This window comes from Drosophila obscura, unplaced genomic scaffold, assembly GCF_018151105.1.
Source record: "Drosophila obscura isolate BZ-5 IFL unplaced genomic scaffold, ASM1815110v1 contig_75, whole genome shotgun sequence".
NCBI lineage: Eukaryota > Metazoa > Arthropoda > Insecta > Diptera > Drosophilidae > Drosophila > Drosophila obscura.
This window is the reverse complement of record NW_024542867.1, coordinates 291,652-301,639: the sequence shown is the minus strand read 5'-3', so window position 1 is coordinate 301,639 and position 9,988 is coordinate 291,652. Positions and strand designations below refer to the sequence as shown.

At 47.7% G+C, this 9,988-nt stretch overlaps 2 protein-coding genes across 2 annotated transcripts; one reads left to right on the top strand and one right to left on the bottom strand.

Moving 5' to 3' along the window:
• The first annotated feature begins 3,397 nt into the window (after positions 1-3,397).
• LOC121405150 (putative leucine-rich repeat-containing protein DDB_G0290503) lies at positions 3,398-4,960 on the top strand. The gene is made up of 2 exons (XM_041595756.1): positions 3,398-3,739; positions 4,022-4,960. Exons 1-2 carry the CDS (start codon positions 3,398-3,400, stop codon positions 4,958-4,960), a joined length of 1,281 nt encoding a protein of 426 aa, XP_041451690.1.
• A 135-nt stretch (positions 4,961-5,095) lies between these two features.
• Positions 5,096-5,824, bottom strand: LOC121405134. Its single transcript, XM_041595743.1, has 2 exons — positions 5,736-5,824; positions 5,096-5,678 (listed from the first exon to the last, which is right to left on the bottom strand). Exon 2 carries the CDS (start codon positions 5,670-5,672, stop codon positions 5,148-5,150), a length of 525 nt encoding a protein of 174 aa, XP_041451677.1. The 5' UTR covers positions 5,673-5,678; positions 5,736-5,824; the 3' UTR covers positions 5,096-5,147.
• Positions 5,825-9,988: the final 4,164 nt, after the last annotated feature.

Below are 9,988 nucleotides of genomic sequence, written 5' to 3'. Positions count from 1 at the left end.
GCAGAATACATCTGCTTTGATCATCAAACAGTCTTCAATGTCGACAATCGCTGTGAGTTTCAGTTGTTTAACAATAAAACAGCACCTTTATGTGAAATGACCCACACGAAGGCGGACATGGTGTGGTCCAAAACTCAGCAAGCAAATAAATGGATTTTTGCAACACACTCTACAATGAGAGGCAACGGGTCTCCGTCAACCATACAACTGGAAGGAACTGGCTTGCTCTCATTGTCACCTGGATGCACTGCTCTCAATACAGAAATAAGCATCAGTACCTTCAGCACAACAATCAGTGAAGTTAAATCAACCTACACTCGATTTGGGGACATACGCTTACCAACGACACCCCCTTCGCCAGCAACTGTACAATTGGAGAACCAGACATCAGACTATCTTCAAGAATTGGAAGATTTTCGCATGCAATTAGTGGCAATCAATCAACAAAGGCTGCCACACCATCTCAACACAGTTCAGCATCATCAAATAGCTACTTATGCTGCCCTAGCAATATCAATGCTATTGATTATTGCGTTCATTCTCCGGAAGAAGTATCAATCATGGAACCCAAGGCCGTCAACAATCAACCAAGCAGAGCCACGCGGATCATCACCCCCGATCCCCATTCCACACCGCTTTTCAGTCGACTTGGGCGATGGTTGAATACCAGTTCAACGGCCGGGAGAATGTTCAGTCGCATATTTATGCATTAATTAATATTACATAATATACACTTATCGAATAAGTCAGGTCGACCCATGTAACGGGAGACATAATAACAAACGACAAAGCATTGTAGCTGAGTCAACAATAACCGCTTCTGCAGCAATTTCTGCCAACGATGCGATTGCTCTTCAGAGGGCAAAAACACTGTCACACACATTGCTGACTATCACAATTGCCCAATAACATAATATCATATTAAATCCAAATTAATTCAATATTAATTCCAATTCCCTTTTACCATATTCTTACTAGACTCAGCACTTTCTGTACCTTTTGTTACCTATAAATAGAAATTAAGTTTGTTGAATAAAATCAGTATCAGAAACAGTACCATCACTGCCTGTTCACTCATTCTCTACAACTGCAATCAACAGAGGCTGTCGCCGTGTCTTCAGACCCTCATTTGCTCGACGTAGGAAACCCTCTCCGCAGTCCAACTGGTTCAAGTTCTAGTTGCGACGACAAATTTGTAGACGGTTTATGAACCGTATGCATACCAAAACACACACACAAACACACATTAACAGATATAAAATAGACATGGTAGATGTAGATGTGGATAGCAGATGTAGCAAAAAAAATTTAAAATGTAAATTTTTTTTTTTATTCTAATATCCTTAAAATTATATGCTCAAAAATGTAAATACTGACTGAGTACGGGTATAAATAGAGTCGCGTCCCCAGAAACGACTCACACGTTCCTTCTCGTTTCTATCTATTATCGTGTGCCTTAAAGAAGTTTGCATGCAAAACTGGTGCCGTTCCATTGCCAATGTCAATTTGCATACCAATTGCAGCCCTCACCCCCCGAATGTCAAAAAATGTGAAAGTTTAATATTGTAGTGAACCCATGCGTGTACATATGTAACACTCTGTTATATATATAAATACATATGAGCAGTGACATAAACAACTTATGTTTATGTTACGCATTCCTTTTGCACAGCAACGATCTACGACTTAAACGCAGATAGGTCAGCTACCAAAACTGCTGAGCAGGCATTTACCCGAACTCAGGCAGAACCCAAACGACTTAACACTGAGGCGATGGGTATCCCTCTCAAAAGCCCCTTAACGCTGATCATGCATTTCCATTAGACTCAGGCAGAGACCACGCGCACTAATACTTATGCGGTGGTACTCTTTTCATATAATGCATGGGATAACTCTCGCTCTCCGTTATACATAAGAACGATTGTACCCTAGGATAAGAACCAAATTATATTCAATTAACATTCTCAATCAATCAACCAAATGAAGCAGTCGTGCTTGCTCTGTGTACTTCTAATATAACAATGGAAAACTAACATAACATGGCGACCGTGACAAATTCGACACTGCTCGATTAAAACAACTTAATAATTTTAACATCTTAACCAAATCATATTAAAGGCTGTGGTGTGACTGCTGCATAAATACAATGATGAATAACTGGCCCTAAAATAATGTGTTGACCTCGTCATTTGAGAGCTTTGGTTAATTGGTTTTGCTGTGGTGGGGGCCGGTTATATAATTTTGGCCCGCGCTTTTCCGTCGATTGGCCGCGCGTGTGCTGAGTTCTCGGTTTTCTTTCTTTCTTCGGTCGATGTCTTTCGATCCGTGCTGCGTCTTCGGATTTGTTGGTGTTGATATATTCTCCTTGGTGTATCGTTGGTGGCTCCGACTGCTTCTGACGAACCATGGGATCCAACGTTCGTTACAACATGCATATGTGAAGAGGGTCTAATGTGTGTGTTAAACTTTGTTATGCCTTTCAGGCCTTGCTTAATAATTAAACAATAAAGACACATACACACTTAAATGTGACAAAAGTTGAGAAACTTTTACTGGCTTTTTGCCTCTGGCTCTGGCTGTGGCGGTGGTTCACTTTTAATTAGAAATAGAATCGAATCCGCAAGCTGTCGAAATTTTATCTATGCCCTGATATCCCTGTCTACAGCGGGCATGGGGGCCCCCCATCTGGGGGCTACAGATGAGGGCTCCAGTGAGTGGCTCCAGTGGGTGGCTCCAGTGGGTGGCTCCAGTGGGTGCCTACAGCGGGGGGAATGGCCTGCTGCACTGCCAGCACAGAGCCCAGAGCCCATCCCTAGAATGTCGACTTGGATATGGACTTCCTGCTCCTGCTGCTGCTCCCCACCAGGGAAAAGTTTATGCAACGTTTGGCCGTCGGCAAGTGGATGAGGGTGGTGGGAAGTGAGTGAGAGTCGGAAGCGGAAAGCTGAGACTCAAAAAAGGAGTTGCAGCTCGTAATGCTTCCGGTCCGTTGCCTTATATCTTTTGCCATCAAGTTATCATTCTCAAACTTTATCGATATCGATAACGATGCTGCAATGAGCTGTCACCTGCTCCTGCCACCATACCTGACTTCAAGTCCACTCTAGACTGCAAGATCTGCAAGACTGCAGGATGAGAATGAAGACTGTTGAGGCCGCAGAGGTGTATAGCGGGTGGGCGTGGCATCACTACTGGCGCCCTGCTTCTCCTGCTGCTTTATAAACGCCTTGAATTGCTCGGCATTCCCCTTGACCCCCGTGAGCAGACTCTGCTGCGTGGTGGAAATGTCCACAGTTGGGGTGCGGGCGCAGAGGCTTTGCAGCGTGAGGCAGAAAATTAATCCGTTGATAGCCGTTGATAGAAGGCCGACAGCCAGCTGAAGAGTATTCAATTGGACATGCTGCAATTGAGCGAGGACAAGAATCTCAAACAGGAATGTGATCGGCTGAAGGAGGACAACTGGTGCATGTCCACGAAACGGGAGACAGCGGATGCGATCCGCCTGGAGCTGGATCGGCACCAAGGCCTCTTGGTGGCTGCCCAAACGGAGGTGGATCGACTGACCCAACCGCAAGCAGAGACCTCACACGAGAAGGATGTGCTCAGCTACGAGCTGCAGCAGCAGCGCGAACAATTCGCCAAGCTCAAGCAAAGTCTACAGAGCGTCCAGTTCAATGCAGAGCAGCAGGCCAAAAGGCTGGCGTCGGAGAAGAACAGTCCTTGTTCACATCCACATAGTGTTCCTTTAGGATTTTCGCATGCCTCTTATTGATCTTCTGCAGCCTGCTCATTTGAATCTCAGCACTGCGAATTTCAGCCAACTTCTCCGCATAGCTACTGCAGTTCTCTGGCTCACATTTCGCCTGCAACTGCCGCAGCTCGCTCTGCAACTGAGAGGGCCTCTTCTTCTTAGAGCTGAGAGGGTCAACTAGCTAGTAATATTAAACTGAGTATCAAAATCATGGATTACGATTTCAATCAATAAAATAGAACGTAATTTAACATATTTTACGCATTACAGGTGATGGATGTCGGCAGCAATCGAAGGATCTACCGGACACTGCGCGAGGAGAAGAAGTGGGCGGAGCAGTGGAATTCCCAGCTGGAGTCCAAGCTGAAGCAGCTGCTCCAGTGCAAGCAGCTCAATGAAAAATACGCCCATAGCGGCGAGCTGCTGTATAGGAAACAGATCGACTTCGACAAAATCACAAAGCGATACAACGCCCTGGAGTCGGACTTTGAGGTCATGCTGCTGGAGAAGGAGGTCAAGATACATGAGCTGAAGGGCTCGGTCGAACTGGCCCAGAGTCAGTACATCAAGCTGCCGGAGGCCAGGCGGGCGACTTTGGAGCACAGCAATGCCCAGCTGAATAGCCACATGGAGGGGACCCTGGCTGAGCTCAGTTCGCTCGATGATCTTTTGCTCAAGATTAATATGACTCGCGTGGGCCTCAGTCGCGCTGATCGCAATGGCCAACTCAATGAGGAGCTGCCTCGGGCTATGGGCAGTCCCGAAAGCCAGACAGATGATTTTATCAATCTGCAGAAGCAACTGGACGAGCGGAAGAAGGAACTGCTCCTGCTGCGTGAGCAGGAGCAGGAGGCACTACGTACCGTGGCTACATTGAGTGAGGAGAAAACGCGACTGCAGCTGCGCCTTGTGCAAATAGAACAGAAATGGGGCGCAGTGAAACAAAATTTGGCCACAAGCTATTCGCAGCTACAGCTGAAAATTAATCTGTTGAAAGCCGAACGGGATCGCCGCCAGAAGGCCGACAGCCAGCTGAAGAGTATTCAACTGGACATGCTGCAATTGAGCGAGGACAAGAATCTCAAACAGGAATGTGATCGGCTGAAGGACAACTGGCGAATGTCCACGAAGTGGGAGACAGCGGATGCGCTCCGCCTGGAGCTGGATCGGCACCAAGGCCTCTTGGTGGCAGCGCGAACAATTCGCTAAGCTCAAGCAAAGTCTACAGAGCGTCCAGTTCAATGCAGAGCAGCAGGCCAAAAGGCTGGCGTCGGAAAAGAACAGTCTGCAGAGCGAGCTGCAGCAGCTACAGTCTACTTTCAAACGAAGTAAACTAAACAGCTTGAAAAACTCGAAAAAGCGTAAAATATAATCTAAAACCTGCAACAAGATGAAGTTACGCTACAACAAAAACCGGACTGTATCTCCATTCTCGCAATCCTCTGTGCCCATTGTTTAAGTGGTGTCGGATATCAAGCATCCAGCCTCCATCGAAGAAATTTTTGATGTGATTAACTTGAAGTATAAGCACATGACTAACGATTTTCACTTTTCGCGCAGTGTCCGGTAGATCCTTCGATTGCTGCTTCTCCTGACAGGCTCGCTTCAGCTGCTGCTCCATGCTGACGCACGTTTCTGCTCCTCCTCCAGCTTCTTGCGTGTTTCTGCGGCCTGCTGGGCCATGTTGTCCTGCTCGGGCGACTTCGATTTTACCATCTTCTTGAACTTGTGTATCTGTGCCTGCTGCTGGAATCCCTGGAATATCCGACAGCGAATTGCTTATCGAATAGCTGGTGGTCCCCTCTTCTTCATCCTCCAAGTCAAAGAAAATGGCCTTGATCCCTTCATCCAGCAACTCGCTGCCTTCTGTCTTAGCCTTGGGCGCCGCACTCTTGTCCGGTTGTCCGCTCGTGTCGCTCATTTGCTACTAAAGTGTTAAAATTATTTAGTACGAATTTAATCTTATTTTAAATTTATTTCGTACCGCTTCAATTTTGTAGTGTGTAGTTGACTCTAGGTTGTGGATTCGGTCAACGAATCTGACTAACCGAATATTCTCAGTCGAATTTGTTGCTCAAGGCTACTGGCCAGCCTGCTGGGTTTCCTCTGCTAAACGTATAAAAAGTGTAGCCAAGTAAGTCGTTGATGTGGATATTTTTTTTTTTTTAGGTTCCAATTATCACAGACAATAAAGTACAATTACTTAACGTACTGTTACTGTTGATTAGCAACTTTTGGTAAGGGTCAAGGATTTCTTTTACTATTTGAAAAATCCGGAATGGTTTTCCCGGAACGATACTGTGGGAATGACGCCGGTCCAGCAGCTCTAGGTGTGGTGCCATTCAGACAGCCATTCTTCTTAAATCCGTTTAATGCACTGGTCGCAGCCAGCGATGCCAACGTTCGCCCCAGTTCAGAAGGGAGCCGATCGAACGATCGTAACAGCGACTGAGCGTAACAATCCAATAACTCTTATACTATGCTATTCTATGCTATACTATGCTATGCTATGCTATTTTGCTGCTGCTGCTCCAACATTCCGGCCCCGTTGAAGGCCTCCGGCGCTTCAACCATCCATTGGCAATTTTGCCAGTTTTTGTATTGCGCGTTTAATAACGCCTGCGGAAGTCCGCACCTCTGCCACGCGCACTCTCCTACCACCGCCGTCGTTGCCACCACTCCCCCTGTGGTCCACTTCTGAGGCGGTGTGTTGTCCTCGTGGACGAGCACTAGGCATCCTGCCTCGAGGTTCGGTCCTTCGGTAGACCTCTGCTGCCGCTGCTGCAGGCTGGCCAGGTAGTCCTTGGACCAGCCCTGCCAAAACTGCTGCTTGAGCGCGGACAGCATGCGCCACCGCTGCATTTGGCGCCTTGCTCGGATTCGGGCGGCAGCGAAAGAAACGGCTGCCCGATGAGCAGGTGTCCTGGTGTCAGGGCTTCTCCATCGCTGGGGTCGTTACCTGGCGAAGCGATTGGCCGGGAGTTGAGGATGGCCTCTACCTCGACCAGGTGGGTGCTTAGCTCGTCCGCGGTGAGCTTGGCGTTGCCAACTCCTCGTATCAGCCGTTGTTTGGCTGCCTTGACTGCCGCCTCCCAAAGCCCTCCGAAGTGCGGTGCTCTCGGTGGTATGAAACACCACTCGACGCCGTGCTGTGCTGCGTACGTCCTGAGCCGATCCTGATCCCTCTGAAATGCTGCGTGAAGCTCTTCCATTACTCGGCTCGCGCCCACGAAGTTGGTGGCGTTGTCGCTGTAGACCTTCTCCGGAAGGCCTCTCCTCCCGACGAACCTTTTGAAAACACACAAAAAACTGTCAGTTGATAGGTCGACTACTAATTCGAGGTGAACAGCCTTTGAAGCGAAGCACACGAACACGGCTACATAGGTCTTAATGGGGGGCCTGCCTCGAATTTTGAGGGACACCTGAAACGGACCACAGAAATCTACCCCACAAATCAGAAAGGGGCGAGCTCTTCGCACTCGGTCAGCTGGCAGGTTTCCCATGATCTGTCCCATAAGGATGGGCTTGTATCGGAAACAGTGCACACAATTCCTCACGATTCTTGTGCATGCTTCTCGGGCGTTCAATAGCCAAATCTGCTGCCTTAGAAGGGAAACCATTACTTTTGCACCTGCATGATAATGAGCACGATGCAAATGGCGTAGAAACAGTATCACGAACTGCGACTTTTGCGACAGCAGTAGAGGAAACTTCGCATCGTATGGAATTTCTGCGTGCAGCAATCTTCCCCCAACACGAATCAGTGGGAAGGTGACTCCGCCGAGTTCGCTCGTGTGTATGAACGGGCTGAGTCGTTGAAGATGTGGAGACAAAATTTCCGACCTATCCAGTTTGAGGAATTCCGACCCAAGCTCACATCTTTGGACTACCTGTACCAGCCTAAGAAATGAGACCTTCAGCTCCTTAGCTGACACAACCACATCTCGACTGCGATTGCCACCTTGAATGAACCGATTCACATACGCCATTATCCGAAGCAACTTCTGAAACGACGAGCATCTTCCAATCAGCTCGATGACCTCATTAGTCTGATCCTTTGCCACAGAATGTGCTGCCACACTTTTCTTGTTTTCGGACTTTTCCATTTCTGGGGACAACTCAACCTGATGAAGACGCGGCCAATTCTCAGGACCACTAAGAAGAAAATGCGGCCCATTAGTCCACAATGAGCACATTACACTAAGGACACTAAGTCTGCTGGGTTTTGATCGGTGTGAACGTGACGCCAAATCACACCACTGGACAACTCCTGGATTTCAGCAACCCTATTGGCCACAAACGTTGCTAGCGTGGCTGGGTCCGTTTCCAGCCAATACAAGGTGACCTGGGAGTCCGACCAAAAGTTCACGCTTTCAATTACAAACTTGTCTAGCAGCAGTCGAACTTGAAACCATAGCGTGGATAGAAGAAGCGCTGCACACAATTCTTTGCTGTAAGAAGTCGGGATAAAATTTTTAGCGTCCTCGGTACGGACGTAAATACAGCATCCGTACGCATCACGCAAGGAATCAAAGGAGTCGTCCAGCTGATGGTGAAACAAATCAGTTTGCGGATTCCAACGAATTCCGAAGTTTTTAATGGAAGCGGAAGGGTCAAACTGAAGAGACTTTTCCTGGCCACTATCGGACAGCAGATGGGGATGATTTGACGCCCATTTGGCCAACATGAAACCCCCCGCTTCCAGGACCTCACTCACTTCCTGCCGAATTCTTCCCAGTTCTTCCAGACTATTTGCTCCTGTCAGCATATCATCAACGTAAAAGTCATTTGCTATGACTTGCGAGGCCACAGGATGGGACTTAGCATAGACTTTTGCTAGCTCAACGAGACAGCGGATGGCTTTCTGTTGAAAGCCGAACGGGATCGCCGCCAGAAGGCCGACAGCCAGCTGAAGAGTATTCAACTGGACATGCTGCAATTGAGCGAGGACAAGAATCTCAAACAGGAATGTGATCGGCTGAAGGACAACTGGCGAATGTCCACGAAGTGGGAGACAGCGGATGCGCTCCGCCTGGAGCTGGATCGGCACCAAGGCCTCTTGGTGGCAGCGCGAACAATTCGCTAAGCTCAAGCAAAGTCTACAGAGCGTCCAGTTCAATGCAGAGCAGCAGGCCAAAAGGCTGGCGTCGGAAAAGAACAGTCTGCAGAGCGAGCTGCAGCAGCTACAGTCTACTTTCAAACGAAGTAAACTAAACAGCTTGAAAAACTCGAAAAAGCGTAAAACATAATCTAAAACCTGCAACAAGATGAAGTTACGCTACAACAAAAACCGGACTGTATCTCCATTCTCGCAATCCTCTGTGCCCATTGTTTAAGTGGTGTCGGATATCAAGCATCCAGCCTCCATCGAAGAAATTTTTGATGTGATTAACTTGAAGTATAAGCACATGACTAACGATTTTCACTTTTCGCGCAGTGTCCGGTAGATCCTTCGATTGCTGCTTCTCCTGACAGGCTCGCTTCAGCTGCTGCTCCATGCTGACGCACGTTTCTGCTCCTCCTCCAGCTTCTTGCGTGTTTCTGCGGCCTGCTGGGCCATGTTGTCCTGCTCGGGCGACTTCGATTTTACCATCTTCTTGAGCTTGTGTATCTGTGCCTGCTGCTGGAATCCCTGGAATATCCGACAGCGAATTGCTTATCGAATAGCTGGTGGTTCCCTCTTCTTCATCCTCCAAGTCAAAGAAAATGGCCTTGATCCCTTCATCCAGCAACTCGCTGCCTTCTGTCTTAGCCTTGGGCGCCACACTCTTGTCCGGTTGTCCGCTCGTGTCGCTCATTTGCTACTAAAGTGTTAAAATTATTTAGTACGAATTTAATCTTATTTTAAATTTATTTCGTACCGCTTCAATTTTGTAGTGTGTAGTTGACTCTAGGTTGTGGATTCGGTCAACGAATCTGACTAACCGAATATTCTCAGTCGAATTTGTTGCTCAAGGCTACTGGCCAGCCTGCTGGGTTTCCTCTGCTAAACGTATAAAAAGTGTAGCCAAGTAAGTCGTTGATGTGGATATTTTTTTTTTTTTAGGTTCCAATTATCACAGACAATAAAGTACAATTACTTAACGTACTGTTACTGTTGATTAGCAACTTTTGGTAAGGGTCAAGGATTTCTTTTACTATTTGAAAAATCCGGAATGGTTTTCCCGGAACGATACTGTGGGAATGACGCCGGTCCAGCAGCTCTAGGTGTGGTGCCATTCAGACAGCCATTCTTCT

What these genes read in the sequence shown, in the direction of transcription:
- LOC121405150 (XM_041595756.1), top strand. Translation starts at nt 3,398, where the DNA reads ATGCTGCAATTGAGCGAGGACAAGAATCTCAAACAGGAATGTGATCGG. An exon ending in CTTGTTCACATCCACATAGT is followed by an intron (nt 3,740 to 4,021) that starts GTTCCTTTAGGA and finishes TACGCATTACAG; the next exon opens with GTGATGGATGTCGGCAGCAA.
- LOC121405134 (XM_041595743.1), bottom strand. Translation starts at nt 5,672, where the DNA reads ATGAGCGACACGAGCGGACAACCGGACAAGAGTGCGGCGCCCAAGGCT.